Here is a 15,790-nt window from a genome sequence, read left to right as displayed (position 1 = left end):
GAAAGGAAAACAGGAAGGAAGCAACAATAGACAGCAAAGCAAAAAATGCTAACAAGCTTCAGGTAGTTTTCTTAGGAAATCAAACCAAAATGGAAGCATGTGCAGGTTCATGGACTCCCGTTATCCACATGCCCTTCCCCCCATGAAGTATCAGAACCTGCCTTTAAGAGATAGTTTTTAAAAAAAAACAGACCACTGGTAAAAATGATCACAGAACACCCACGATATATTATTATGTATTAGCCTCATAAATACCTCTGAACATAGTGGTTTTACTTGCTAATCTTCCTTCCATCTACGTCATGCCACCACTCGATACTGCTCTTGTAATTTCAGGACTTAACACTATTTTGAGATGAGACGGAAGTACAGAGACATGAAAGGCTTGTTGAACTGAGAAGCCCTTCCCTTGCTGATAGCAGCTTAGGACGTGTGGGGAGCAAATCACTCCATTTTGCTAACTTCCTTTTCCACGAATAGCAACGGGCGGGTTTGGTTCCAAATGATAGACTCAAGTCTACAACTCCAATCAAAATCATGCTGAATCCAATTAGACACAGGCTGCCACTCTGGAGGGGGCCATTCGGGCAGCTTCCATGTGCATCCGGTGTCTCTTCTTACATAAAGCCCAGTTGTTTTATTTATAGCACCTGTCATTTTGTCCAACAAATGTGATTTAATTCCTACCAAGATAAAAGCATCTTCTAAAGGCTGCTGTCCTCTTTCCAGATAACTAGCCTTCCCTCGCTCTGTTTTATACGATCTTCTCACAACTGCTCTAGTTAGTAAAACTAGCCTTTCGTTTTCTTCCCCTAGAAAAATAAGGTAAAGAAAGTTGAACAACTATACATGTATTTATTGTTGGGTGCCTGGGTGGTTCAGTTGGTTAAGCATCTGCCTTTAACTCAGATGATGATCTCAGGGTCCTGGGATGGAGTCCCATATCGGGCTCCCTGCTCAGCGGGGAGCCTGCCTCTCCCTCTGCTTCGTCTTCTCCCCCCTGCTCCGCTTGTGCTCTCTCACTTTCGCTCCCAAATAAATACAATCTTTAAAAACAAATATAAACATATTTATCGTTAATTGCTTAGACAAATGATCATCATCTCAAGAATTTTAAAAAGCAAAACATTATGATTAACCACAGGGCAATATCATATTATGCTGGTTTCTAAAATACCATTAATTCAATAATAATTTGAAAGGAAAAAAGAAACATTATATAAGTGCATATAAAATCATCTTTAACAATAGAATCCATAACCAATTTCATTTCCACATTACTTAAATATTCCAATCAAAGTTTTAAGACTAAGTCTTCATCATGCTATTCTTCTAAATCGTTTTTATCTGTAAGGTTTTAAGTAACATGCTAGTAACATGTCTTTCTTTGAGCCAAACTTGACAGTTTTCAACACCCCGGTAGGACAGAGCAGAATTTTTTGAGGCTCCTTCAAAAATATTAGTTTCACTGTGTTTCTTATTTGGTTAAACCCATTAATTCTGTTTATTTCCTTCAGTAAACCACATGTGGCTGGAAATGAACTTCTCTTGAAAGTCAGCTGCAAGTGGGACTTGGGTTTCTGTCTTTTAGGATTCATGATGGAATCATACCCGCACCTTGTCTAGCTTTGGGAATCCTGTGGTCAATACCAAGACAGTTGGCATTTTACCTTAAATTAGCTGCTTCATGTGCCATATCGCTGGCAACCCATGTGCGTGAATCTCAGGGCTGAAATGGAGCAGGACTCTGCTTGCAGGTGGACCTCTTCTATCCTTAGGGCCTACACAGCACCTGATGGATCACCATCTTAGAAGAAAAAAAGTCTGGTTCTCTGCTAATGCAAGTCTGCCTCATTTATCACAAATCTGGTTCCACACATGCCTCCTCGATCATTAACTTTAATGCTAGCTTTTCTGAGATGTTTTAAGTAGGAATTCAAACTTAAGCTAAAATGTGCACTAGTCGTCTATAGTACTACTAGTGCAAATAACTAAGGTGATGGGAGGTTGGGGTGGTGGTGGTGAGATGCCTTCAATGTTGGCTCAGGTCCCAAAGGGCAGGTGATGAAAACCTCATCTCTGGAGGGGCCAGCATAGTGCTTATGGCGTCTGCTCTAAGCAGCATCCTATTTCTAGAACTGTTGAGATGGGAACGTGTGTATGTCTTAGAATTGAGGGAAAACCAGGGCACCTGGGTGGCTCAGCCAGTTAAGCGTCTGCCTTCGGCTCAGGTCATGACCCTGGGGTCCTGGGGTAGAACCCAGCATCCGGCTCCCTGCTTGGTGGGGAGCCTGCTTCGCCCTCTCCCTCTGCCTGCTGTCTGCCTACTTGTGCTCTCTCTCTCTCTCTCTCCCTATCAAATAAATAAGTTTTCTTCTTTTTAAAAAAAAGATTGAGGGAAAATAGTACATTCAACCTTATTAATAGTTTCTATAGAGAATGAGAAAAAATTAAAATCTTTGAGTAGAAAGAGAGATGAAGAGGGATTCAAAAAGCAAAGTGACAAGAGAAAATTGTTTTGTCTTATATCATGGCACGCCAGGCTCTGAGGATGCTGGCTCTACTTACTCAGTGCTTGACGACCTTAGAAAAATCAGCGTGGTTATTTACACATGCACACACATATGTAAAGTATTATGATCAATACTTAATAAAATAAGAATGGCTAAATTAGGATATACCCAGTAAATAGGACATCACATAGTCATTAAAAATGGTGATTGGCGATACAGTGGCATATGGCCACACGGAAGGGTGTCTGATAGGGAAGAAAAGCAGGATACCAGGTTTAATGCATTCTTCATTCAAGCTACATAAACATGGATTATATTTGTGGTGCATTTAGGAATGAATTAAAAATTATACATTTCCGAGACTGTCTAGAATATTATGATGTTGCTTTTGTAATCATAATGTAAAGATGATGCCGCTCCCCTAGTCCCCCCTGCAAAGGTAGCGAATAGTGCTGTATGGATCTTTCTAGTAAGTCTCAGGATCTGACATGCACTTGCTGGTAGCCACAGTCTGTTCCCTGTAAGCCCCCACGTAAATGGACGCCAGGGCATCCCATGATGGCAGGACTTCAGGAAGAAACTGGTCTGCTTCCCTTTGGTTATCATCACTGGCTTCCAGGGAGGAGGACAGGTCAGCGGATGGGCTAGGGAGCTGTGCATGCTCCCTGCAGAGGCCATACACAGATTTCACGGAAAGGGCACAGATTCCAGAGTCCAGCTGACCCGGCATTGATTAGCTGTGTGACTTTGCAGAAGTCACTCTGCCTCTCCGTGACTCGATTTCTTCACGTGTAAAGTGGGAATAACCACATGTGCCTCACAAAGATTAAATAATAATCAAGTATGTGCCTATGCCTGGTGGAGTGCCTGGCTCAAAAAAGACTCATTAAGTCATGTTCAACTATTGAAAAAGAGAGAAGCCCCTTCCTCCCATTTCCACAAAATCCTTTTTCTTCTCTTTGTAATTAAATATTTAAAAAAATTTTTTAGGTGTAGGATTAAGATGCACAAGAGTGAATGACAAGTAGGCAGGAAAGAAGAGAAAGGAAATAATCAGGAGATGGTCATGAAAAGAAAAACAGAGAAGGCAAAGGCAAATAAAGCCACTGTAACACTTAGTAAGAAGAATCCAAATATTCTCTTGGCTCAAAAATTGTTAAAACCACTGACTGCTGACATCAAATGCTGATGTTTTGTCTTCCTAATTTTTCCACCTACCTGTGCTGTCCATACAAGTGAAGACCTAGGTGCAAAGTACCTCAAGATACTTGAAGGCACCTGAGCTCATCTAATGCACCTCACCTGTACCTTGCATCTTGGCGCTCTCGCTAGCCAGCCCCTTGTCTACAACGCTGTCACCTCTCCCTACCCTCATACTGGCAGCCCTAGTGGTTGAAGGAGCTGTTGACTGACCCTTAATATCTCACTGATGGGAAGGTAAAATGGTAGAAACTGCTTAAGAAAGCAGCATGGCAGGCAGCCCGGGTGGCTCAGCGGTTTAGCGCCACCTTCAGCCCAGGGCCTGATCCTGGAGACCCGGGATCGAGTCCCACGTTGGGCTCCCTGCATGGAGCCTGCTTCTCCGTCTGCCTGTGTCTCTGCCTCTCTCTCTCTCTCTCTCATTAATAAATAAATAAAATCTTAAAAAGAAAAGAAAACAGCATGGCAGTTTCTTAAATCAAACATGGAGCCACCGTGGGACCCAGACATTCCACACATATGGAAAAATGCCAAGAAAAGATGCTGCAAAATGAAACCGTATGTCCACACAAAGACTTGTACACAAAGACTTGATAGCAGAATTAATTGATCAAAAGCCTCAAGTGGAAACAATCCCCAACTCGATCAATTAGTGAATGGATAAGCAAAACGTGGTATTGTCCATAGGACAGGCTCGTCCTAGGAAATAGAAAGGAGCTAAGTAGTGGCATGCTGGAACATGGATGGGGCACCCACACTGGCATCCTCGCCTCTGCCACTCATTTATGTGTCGGGGCCCGAGGCCCCGGGGGCCAGTCTTCCACCCTGAGAACAGTGCACTGACCACTACTTGGTGCGCCACCATGCCGCTGACCTCGAAGTGCAGGTGCTGGGGGTAGCACTCAGTACTTCCTCCACGGCAACCGCCTGACCTTGTCTGGCCTGGCTGAGCCAGGCTGAAGTGGCTGATGTTCTGAAAACAGTTTCAGGAACAATCATATGAGCAAAGGAAGACAACCCAGAGACTTCAAGGCACTTTGAGACCGAGGAAAACGAGGGAAGAATAAAGAATGGGTGTAGGATCTCTGTTGAAATTTATGGAATTCACACAGAAACAAGAATTCTGATTTTGTTACCTGCTGATAACAAAAAATATTTCAAAGGGAGTTTTAAACCTACTTAAGAAACACCTGCTGGAAACACCTGATACCCAAGATAGGTGTTTTAAATATAATTTATTCTCACTAAGGTAGTAGAGGAAGCCAATGAGATTTTAAGTTGCAGCAAATTGTAAATGTAATTCGAATGGCCTTTCTTCATTTAACGTTGTTGCAACTGAATGTCTTTAGAAAGGTTAAGTACTGCTCACAATTATACTGAGGGAGGAAAGTCGTCTACCACATTCATAGAAGTGCTCTATTTTAATCTTGCAAATGTTAATAAGTTTATATGTAATCTCAGGGCGGTTATTTCTAAATTTGGACATTTCACACTAGTGACCACACTCTAGACCACACATCTAGACCTCACTACTTGGGGATCTATGACCAAAAGGCACCATCACTGAAAGCGTTGATTAAAATTATCCCAAACGAAATGGAAAATTTGGGAAGCAAAAACAAGAACAGCTTTCTAAGGACTTTCTTTTCTGCTTTATATCCAAATAATATGCTAATTATAAGAAATCTTATTATCATTAAAAACCAATACCGTTTCATTTGAAAGTGCTGAAAATGGCTTCTTTTCATCATATCCTATAATTACTGATTAATTATAATTAACCTGAGTAGAACGGCCTCTTTTTATATCCTTCACAATAGTGGCTCTCAAACTTTTTGATCTCAGGACCCCTTTCTGCTCTTAAAATTGATTGAGGTCCTCAAAGAGCTTTTGTTTCTGTAAGTTACATCTAGCTACACTTTCTGTAGTGGAAATTTAAAGTGAGAACATTTAAAACATATTTATTATCTGCTTAAAAAAATAAACTCATTATATCTTTTTCTTTTTTAATTAGACATACCTATATTTTCAAAAACGAAAGAAAAATTGAAAGGGTAGTACTGTTTTACACTTTGGAAATACATTTAATGTGTGCCTTCATGGAAAATACCTAGATTCTCAAGCATGCTTCTACATTGTTTGCCATGATGTGCTGTTTTGGTTCAAGTATACAAAAAAAAAAAAAAAAAAAGAAAGAAAAAAGAAAGAAAGAAGAAAGAAAAAAAGAAATCCAGCCTAACACAAATCTGGAACTAGAAAAGGGAAGAGTATTTTAACAGGCTTTTCAGATAATTGTGGTCATTTTTCTGTAATACTATACCAAAATTTAACAAGTGACAGTTTCTTAAAAATTAGCTGCAGTGTGGAATCTGAAACCGTTATCAATGAACTTTTCATACTCTAATCCATGAAAATCCACTGGTTTATCTCATACAATATCAAAAAAATATATCACTTTTGTTAATATGGCTGTGGGTCTCACCAGAAAAATCTGTTAAGTACTGGGAAGCTGTTGGGGCACCTGGGTGGCTCAGGGGTTGAGCTTCTGCCTTTGGCTCAGGTTGTGATCCCAGGGTCCCTGTATCGAGTCCTGCATCGAGTTCCCTGTGTCTCTGCCTCTCTCTGTTTCTCTCATGAATAAATACATAAAATCTTTAGGGAAAAAAAAAAAAAAGTACTGGGAAGCTATCAAGTTCATGGAGGTGGATACAAGTTTTCCAAAGCTCTTATTTTTACTAGAAAGCTGGAATTTTTCCTTTGGTAATAAACACTGTCAGTTTGGGCAGCCCCGGTGGCGCAGCAGTTTAGTGCAGCCTGAAGCCTGGGGTGTGATCCTGGAGACCTGGGATCGAGTCCCACATCGGACTCCCTGCATGGAGCCTGCTTCTCCCTCTGCCTGTGTCCTACTGTGTCTCTGCCTCTCTCTCTCTCTCTCTCTCTGTGTCTTTCATGAATAAATAAATAAAATTCTTTAAAAAAAAAAAATAAATAAATAAATAAATACTGTCAGTTGTTTTCCTTGAAGTGGCAGGCAGGCAGGCTCAGTGTATTCATTTGCAATGTGTATTCTAGGTTCAAGATGTAATAAAATTTATAGAAGACCTTCTTGGTGTAACCAGTTCTCTTTTTAAAAACTGTGTGTGCAGACCAGCTGGATGAAGCCAAAGCTTCAGCGTTTTACCCTACTGCTTCTGAACTATCAGTGTGCCTATCAGCAGTATTCACACGCTCAGTGTCACAGTGCAAATAGCTCTGGCCTTCTCAGCCCATTGAAAGGATATCGATGAACTCCCTGGGAGTCCGCAGGCCATACCTTGAAACCTGCTGTGTTACCACATAATAACTGACCTCCAACCACCATTCTAATCACTAGTGGCAGCCCCCAATTTAGAAAGGTCTTCTTGCTTGTTCAGGTTATCCATGTATATTACCTGTCCCAAGAACATTAATATAAGTAGAAGGCTATTTTCACAATCCTAATTCAATACAGAATCATGAAAAATGAAATCTAGTTATCCTGTAAGGACACAAGAAACTAAACAAACTAAATTTACTATGTAAATTCTCCAAGAAATTTAAAACATTTTCCTTAATTTATCCACTTATGTCCCCATTTGTTGGGCTGTTTCGTGAAGGTGTTTGCTCAGTATTGGAGAATCCTCAGTGAACAGATGGACGGAAAGACACCCCCTCTCTCCTCCATGGGATAGGGTTCACAGGGTGTGAAGCAGTCAGGAAAAAAGAGCGGAGGCGCTACAGCCAAACTCATCTAATAAGAGGCCCAGGGTCCCCACCCTACAAGTAGCCTGTCCTTTGTCATCTCCGAGTCTGTTTTCTTAGCTGGACAGGAGGCAAATTCCACTTCACACTGTGAGGACTGGAGGAAGTGCCAGAAAGCATTATTAGCACAGCCCCCAGCAGGTATTCAGTAAATGGGAGCCACTATTAGGAGTAAGGTGCCCCGGGGCCAGTCCGGGTCTAGAGGGGGCGTGGGACACACACCCAAGTAATTATGACTCAGCATGGGATCTGATTAACAAAATGTGCTGGGAGTAAGAGGAAAATCAATGATCTGCCTGCTCCAAGGGAGGAAGGTGCTGTCATAAAGGAGCCACCATCTTAGGGAAGTGTCCCTGCAGGAGGGCAGAGAAGGTACAGAGTCCATCAGACACAGAGCAGCCAGGCACAGGGCAGACGGAAGGAAAGCACCCTGGAACCAGCTCACTTTGGGCCTCCAGTGCCACACTAAGGAGTGCAAATATTGGAGGAGATTTTCTAGAGACTGAAGAGGACGTATAAACACTCATTGCTAACAGGTCATCTGGTGTCCTGCTGCCTTGGTGTCCTCACCCCCACTAGGCACATGTCCTCCGCATGCCTGAGACCTGTTAGCAGTCCCCAGGCCTGGGCCTGACTAGTGTAGAAAGAACAGAAGCCAAGCTCCCCTCCAAGGCCGTGGGACAGCAGCAAGCCCCAGCACCAGGGGGAACCGGGCCTTGTGGTTTTAAAGCACAAAGGAGGCAGCACCTTGGGCAAAGCCGTCTTGCATTCTCTCTGCCACTTTTAAAATCCTGAAGCAGGAAATTTGATCTTCATTCATCCCAGCCCTGTTCTGCCTCAGGTCCCGTGCTCCAGTGGAATTTCATAGATCGCCTCGCTCAATGGAGCAAGAACAGAAAGAAGGTCCAGGGCCCCCGTGTTTTCCAGCATAACTCCAGTCACCTGTGAGGTCTCCGGCCTGGCACGCATGGGCCCCGAAGCCCACAGTGGCCTCCCGTCTCTCTTGTTCTTTGGCAGGGACACCAAACGCTGCTTGGTGGCACCTGTGCCCAGGGACAACTCAAGGCCAGGGCGAGCACAGCCCCCCAAGGGCAGGCTGGTGTGACGCCCAGCTGTGCTGCTCCGCACCCACCAACAGGATGCAACCGTGCAGAAGAAACCCACCACCACCACAGCCATGTCTTACTCACCCAGAATTTTACGAGGAAGAAGGCATTTTGAGGGCCTTTTCCAAACAGTTCCTTTAAGCCACCTTTCTTTTCAGGAAATTTGTCATAAATCTGACGAATGTCCACTGATTCGAGCAATGGGTCACTGTAAGAATGGTTGGCATGCCCAATGTGCACGAAGAGGTGTTTGTTGTACTGTAAGAAACCAACAGAAACATTCCCATTACAAACCCTTTGGTCAACCTGGGGCACATTTATCTTGAACTGGAAGAGCAGTAGTCCCAAAATCCCGGAATCATGCCTTGAATGGCCTAGGGTCTGTGCCTTTGAAAAGACGGAGACGGTAAGGAAAGCCATTATAGCTCAGGGTTAAAACCATCAGTTTAAGGGCATCTATTTTCCCTAAAAAAGCGTTTTTGTAGACAGTAGTAAAAGCTGAAGTTACCCGACTACCAAACCAAGAAACTGTTCTATCACCAAGTGTCACCTGACTCAACTGAAAATGACAGCAACACCCTTTGGAGCCCAAGAGTTATAGTTAAGCCCAATGAGGAGTAGGTGTTTGGTCAACTAACACCGTCACTCAGAATGTACTTCTTGCTCCAGCTCCGCTAGCAACAGCACAGATGTAGTGCTCTGGGCAATGGTACCCACCAACTTCCTCCAATACGAGTCAGAGTGCTGAGCCTCTTTCTCACCAGTTCCCTTGGTAACCAGTCCAAAGCTTCTGCATAGGGGCTGGTCAGTACATGGTTGTCACTGCAAAGTTAGGGTCGGGAGTACAGCTCATAGAGAGGATTTGTGGTACGAGGTTATATGGGGCCAGTCATCAGAGAACACAGGTCACTCATTCACAAACCAACCAGTCAACCAATCAAAATCCTGTTAAGTCATTTAAACTTATGAAAGAGACCCTTTTTTCTCTTGCTTTGGTATAAAACATGGTAACTGGACCACAAAGGAGTTATCCAAACCAATGGTTCTCAAGGAACATTTAAAAATCACCAATGCCTGGGGCCATCCAGACTAACGTGGAATCCCAGAAAATGAGGTCAGGCATCAGTAATTTTTAATGAGCATTAAATGAATTCCAGTATGAGCCAGGTTTGAGAAATGGCCTACACTTTCTACCCCAGGACCTCCATGCCTGCCTCCTGGGCTGAGAAGACTGTAACATCAGCCTAATAGGACACAGAGACATCTGGGGGTGCTGGTGTTGCAGGGAGATTAGAACCCATCAGGGCTCATACAAGAAATTCCATGTCCCTACTCCCCTGGCAGTCCCTATTTACTTTTCAATTTTAAATGGATATTTTTCTCCAGCTACAGTCATTCAGAGTACTGACTCCATTAAAATGAGAAATCCTCCCCAAAAAGAAGGCTTGGTCGAAGTGCTTACTAGAAGAGTACTGTATCCTGGGTAAGAGTACGGGGTCTGGACTCTGCCTGCTCGAGCACAAAATACTGTGCCCACTGAAAATGAGCTAAGACATTGGGTGAGTTCCTCCCCGGTCTGTAAAATGAGGAAAGTGCTAACCTCTGCTTCCTACGAGTGCTACGAGGTTTAAATGAGAAATTGCATATAAGGAGGTTACTAGAGTTCACAGATTCAATGAATAGTAAATGATAAATGCCAGCTATTATTGTTGTTTTATAAAACCCCCTCCTTTGAGATTCACAGTGGGTATTAGCATAATTAAAAAACATTTTTTAACTTGGTATAACTTGAAGTTTCCTAAACTCACATGGTCATGAAACCCCATAAATGTTTCCTGAAGAAATGCTGGTTTAAATCCATGACTTGCTATGCAGGCATTGGCTCTGGCTACAGGACCAAAGGGCAGGAAGCTCGACACCCCTTCCGATATCAGTCCTGCATGATGATGGACCCCTGAGGGCTGTGGCCAGGGCCTAGCATCTTCTGGGAGAGGGCTAAGCCCCTCTTTTTGTCCAACATCAGAGTGATATTTTTACCAAAGCTTCAAAATCTCTAAAAGGTATCAGGTGAAATGAAAAAGGTGAACCCAACAAGCTCTGCCTTTCAGGTGAGCCAGAGGGCTGGAAACCACTCTGCAGGGACAGATGTACCTGTAACGGAAGATAATTTTTAAAATAAAGTCAAAGCCATTGCCAGGTTGAGGAGCTGAGACTATGGGGTATAATGGAATGTCTTTGACCTTTTTGTAAACATTCCCAAATGTTGTCATACCATCTTTCCAATTATAAGCCAACAAAAGCCCACGGAAATGTCTGAGACACTCCCGCTAACGAGCTTCCATTCTCATTAGTAGGTAGAAGGCAGAAAAAATAACACATGCAGAATTGGGGACAGTGATGCTGGTGTAAAGGCAGAGCGGGAAAGGTGAACGAGTCGTGTGCGCTTCCTGTCTAGCTTCTCCGCTTAGTGTCCACTTACCCAGCATTCTCAGAGCTGAGGGCAAAAGGCACTCTTCTTTATTATCCAGATGACTGGCCTTCTGCACATCTGTCCATCTAACCCTTATCAACAACCTCTGCTGGCAACCAGCTCCCAGCCCCACCTAGCTCTGTGTGGGAGGCACTGTTCTGTCACGTCCGTGTGCCACCTGCAGGCAGTGAGTTTATGGGCAAGGATGCAACACAGGCAGAGCTCTGGGGACACCTGTGGCCAGAAGCGGAGTCTCTTCCTTGAGTGCCATGCTCTTGGCTCCTCCTCCTGGGCAGCCGCCCATTGGCAGGCAGAGCTAGGACAGAGGTTAAGAAGCTGAGACTTGCAGTCTTTTTTTTTTTTTGCTCCTGACTTCCAAAGGCCCCTGCACTCTACTCCTGGAACTCAGGACCTCTACATGTCAACAGGACAGAAAGGCAAATGGAGGGTAAAATTTAGCATACTTTAAGGGGGGCCATAAAGATATGGCTGAAAATCAAGGTGCTGAGCACAAAGCACCAAAACTCTGGAGCCAGATAAGAACCTGAAATCTCAGTTTTGCTCATATGCGTAAGGGGATACAATATAGGTAATACACACGGGACTGAAGATTAAAGGAAATAATGCACAGAGGGCACTCGGCATAGGGCCCAGCATATAAGAAGTGTTGGATAAATCGCAGCTGCTAAGATGACTATTGTTGCGGTTTATTATTATGGGAGATTACTAGATCCTGGGGGAGAAGAAAAGAACTTTCCTGCTTCAGCTACCCCTCCTGCCTAGCAAAGAAAAAATAAACACAAGTAAGCCAAGAGCTAGGAACAACTTGTGAAGCCATGTGACTGTTCAAATCCTTGATTCTGGCCCACTCATAACAAGCTACTCAGGGTGTGGGCCTCTCTTGTGCCTGAAGGAAGGAAAGAGCTAGGTCTGCTCTGTGCAATGTGCTTTCTATACATGTGACCTCAGGTAATCCTGGCCTCACAATGACACTGTAGGGACATTTTATTAAAATCATTACATGTGGGGAAATGGAAGTTCCCAGATGAACAGACTTGCCTGAGGTCACACTTCCGGGAATAGTCCTGGAGTTAAGAATAAAACTTGGGCCTGTCAATGCCACAGGCCATGCATTTGGCGCAAACATCAACCACACCGTCTCCCAGAAGAAAATGCCTAGACCCTTCTCAACTCAGATCTACTTTTTCTGAAAGTTGATTTCAGAAAAGAGAAGAAGAATAAAAAAAGCTAACTAGTGTTTTCAAAAAGTCTAAGAAGTTAAATTAGAATTCAGGATAAAATAATGATTCGCAGATGCAGCAGACAGACTCTTCAAAGGCTTCTATTTTGAGGAAGTTACCTTTGTGCCCGAGTGGCTTAAATGAACTGAGAAGGGCAGGCTGTCTTTGCCAAAGGAAACCGGGCACTGCCTCTCCAAGGCTGGTGACGTGAAACTAAACCCTAACTGTTGGCATCTGGGTGGCTTTATTGCTGCCAAGAGGTGACTTTGTTTCTAAGAATACAAAGGACTAAAGAAGGTATCCTGGAGACCACAGCCGTGAGACAAACCGCCCTTCCTCTCCCCTTAATTCAACCTGGGTAGGTCAGGAATCCCTCTGCCCCCAAAAGCAGAAGACTGAAAAAGCAGAAACCTACCTGAGATGTTTGGGTTCAAGTTTTGATGAAATCAAAGCTCTAAAAAACCACTTGGTAAGGCTCTCACTACTTTCCATCCAGCCAGTTCTCCTTATAAGGGAAGAAGGCCAGCATGAATACCTTAGTTCCCTCTCTCCTTCCCAAATAAATCCCATTTTCTTTTCAGCAGTGGTGGTTTCCCCAAAACCAAAGGGTAATTCTATTTTAAAGAGCAGGAAACAAATATGTGCAAAAACAACATCAACAACTAAAATCCCAAGTATTGGGGGTAATATATAAGCAGAAACAGGGTGAATGTCAAGAAGTTATGTATACTAAAGCCCAAGACTAAATTTTCTTAATGTCCAAAATAGAGGTTAATGTTGGTTTGTCCAATTATTTAAAAAAAAAAAAAAAAAGTCTCCTTAGGCACTCAGGAGATAGACTGATCATTAACATATCAATGACAACAAAAAAAGAGTATTCACTCTGCTTATTTCTTTTATGGATTTCAGTAGAACCAGCTTTCCTAGGACACATTCTATGGTAGGCACAGGGAATGTGTGAGCTAAGAGTACAAAATCCCTCTCTTCATAGAACCTACAGAGTTGACTGTATGGAGTTATTGCCTCTAAGTTGAGAATCCTCTTTGCCTATGTAAATACAGGTTCTCAAGGATTCCCGTAGAGAAGACTGCGAATCAAGACAGTCAACATCCCCTCTCCTGTACATCACTGACTTAAATCAGCATTCATCGGCTCTTTTTATACGAATGGCTGTATTCTCCAGCACTAAACATACAGTGTTATTCAGTGGCAAGGAGAACACACTTGGAGCTCACTTGAAAATACACTTGGAGCTCACTTGAAAATGTGCATAAAGTTTCGCAAGTGGAAACCATGATGAGCACCAAATTACCCATCACATCTAAGAGTAGGATACACTCAAATTTGTAATGTTTCAGAAAATTAACCCTTCTTGCAACTATTCTCATGACAGAGGAGGACGTTTTCACAAAATGAGGGAATAAATTGCAAAAAGGAGATGGGGCCATCATTCAGAAGAGGGAGGAAAGAATGCACCGACCCAGTAGCTGGGCAGCTGACCCGGACAACAGCCAGTCCGGGGTGGATGAAGAGCGGGAGAAGTGTCACCAAAGGGACAACGGACCTGGAAGGTTCCCTGACTAATCTGACCCTCTGGAGAAGAGTTCGAGAACTCTTTTAGGAATGCTGGGGATGAATTTGTTTAGGTATGCAAAAGCTGGATTAAAAAAAAAAAAAGACAGTGAGGAATCCTAGGAAAAACAGTGTTACAAAAATGATTCTAATATGTCACACATTAACCATGCTGCATGTGAAATTTATAGGCCTGTAATACAAACGCTGAGTGTTAAACCAAAAATTTTGACATAACCAACACTGGGATAAGGAGGGAAGAGAACAATGTATTTAGAGAGCTAAGTCCTGGTTTTCCATAGTAAAAAGTCAACAGAAATTGTCTGAAAGTAATGAAGTGTAAGGTATGAACATGTTATTTCGAAATATGGAGAAAATATACAAAGAAATGGCTGAAAGGCTATGAGTAGCTGTCCTCAAGGAGTGGGACTGGGAGGTGGGGAGACAGCTTTTCTTTATAGGCTATGATGACTCTGGTTCAATTTGGCTTAAATACAAAATACACGTTATGACTTTATTGAATTAAATAAATAGCCAACCAAAAACTATCTTGGAACATCTTGGAGGTTTTTGAGCAAAAGAAAGAACTATAAAGGGAAACAAAAATATTAAGAGCTGTGCTTCAGGATGTTTATTCTAGGTGGTCACAAGTTCCCTGGACTCGAAAGGAACTTGGTCAGATCACAGAGCCTTCCTATGGCTTGAACACTCAGGATGACTGAGCAAAAGCTGGGACTCTTGTCTGCCTGCAGGGTTTACCAAAAACACCACTGATGCACCAGCAAAATCCTACCTGGATCAAGACTTGTCCTGCAGCTCAGCAGGCACCTGACACAAGCTTAATACACAGATTTCTCTTTTGACTTGGGGAAAATGCTCATTTTCTCTTTTCATCGCTATAATCCCTTCAGTTATTCTTCACAGCAGTTGCAACCAGGGACAAAGGTGAATGCAATCCTAAAAACTCCACAAAGTTACTTGCAACAGGTTATTTAGCTACCCTGAGGGATTAACAAAGGACTTTTCTTCCTCTCCCAAATCTGTTCTAAGGTCGGCTTCTTTCCCCTCTCTTCCCACCTCCTGTCCCCTCTCTTCTGCTTGGGGAGTCTGGACAGAGGGGTGAGGAGCACTCAAACTCCAGAGTCAGCTAGGGTCCACATGTGAATCCTGACGCAGGTGCCACTTCCTAGTGGGGTCAGTTAAAATGGGCAAGTCCAGCCCTCTGGGGTAGCTTCTACATCCATACTGCAGGAGCAACCACAGAACCTATCTCGAAGGAGTGTCACAAGGATTAAATGAGATAATGTGTGGAAAATATTATTTTATGTTTATGGAAACATTATATGCTGTGCTTGCACATAATTTGTTATTATTACTGCTACTATTGCCCCAAATAATCATGATGTTTCTTTACTTCAGTCATGATAATGTGAAATTAAGATTGTTCCTCTGACAGCAACGAAATGGAAGTACCAAACTTTAGAGCAGAAATTAAGAGAGGAACATTTGAGACGCACAGGGTGATTCCCACTAGCTCCCAAACTGCCTTTAGCTACTGTAATGTAGGGTGGCTGAGGTGGGGGTGATGTGCACCCGGAGCCTGGAACGATCTGGCCCCTGAATTTCCCTCAGACACGGTCAGTGACCCCTCTCTGAAGCGTGCAAAGCCTGTCCTTGAAAGGGCCCATCATCAAGATGAAGCAAACCGGAACGCCACAACTCCCCAAAGCGGCCACTGGGGTTATTTTCTTTCTCTTCCCTTTTTTGAGAGCATTGCTAATAGACTCTATTCCAGAGATCCCTGGTGAGGCAGCTCGCTTTTTTGTGCAAAAGGACAGAGACACCCGACAAATGGGCGGCAGTGGCGCTCCTTCCTCACACGCCCAGAGCTGCACTACACTGTCTGGC

The 15,790-nt window shown here is 43.4% G+C and overlaps 1 protein-coding gene across 7 annotated transcripts in view; it reads right to left on the bottom strand.

The window, feature by feature from the left end:
- TEAD1 (TEA domain transcription factor 1) overlaps positions 1–15,790 on the bottom strand; it is a 269,759-nt gene that overhangs the window by 31,000 nt on the left and 222,969 nt on the right. For all 7 annotated transcript variants that reach the window (XM_038569059.1, XM_038569061.1, XM_038569063.1 and 4 more), the window contains one exon: positions 8,684–8,857. In XM_038569059.1, coding sequence (XP_038424987.1) covers positions 8,684–8,857 — 174 coding nt within the window. The remainder of the gene's footprint in view (positions 1–8,683; positions 8,858–15,790) is intronic.

Source organism: Canis lupus, chromosome 21 (assembly GCF_011100685.1).
Source record: "Canis lupus familiaris isolate Mischka breed German Shepherd chromosome 21, alternate assembly UU_Cfam_GSD_1.0, whole genome shotgun sequence".
Taxonomy (NCBI): domain Eukaryota; kingdom Metazoa; phylum Chordata; class Mammalia; order Carnivora; family Canidae; genus Canis; species Canis lupus.
Note: the sequence above shows the minus strand (reverse complement) of the source record. Positions and strands in the feature narration are given on the sequence as shown.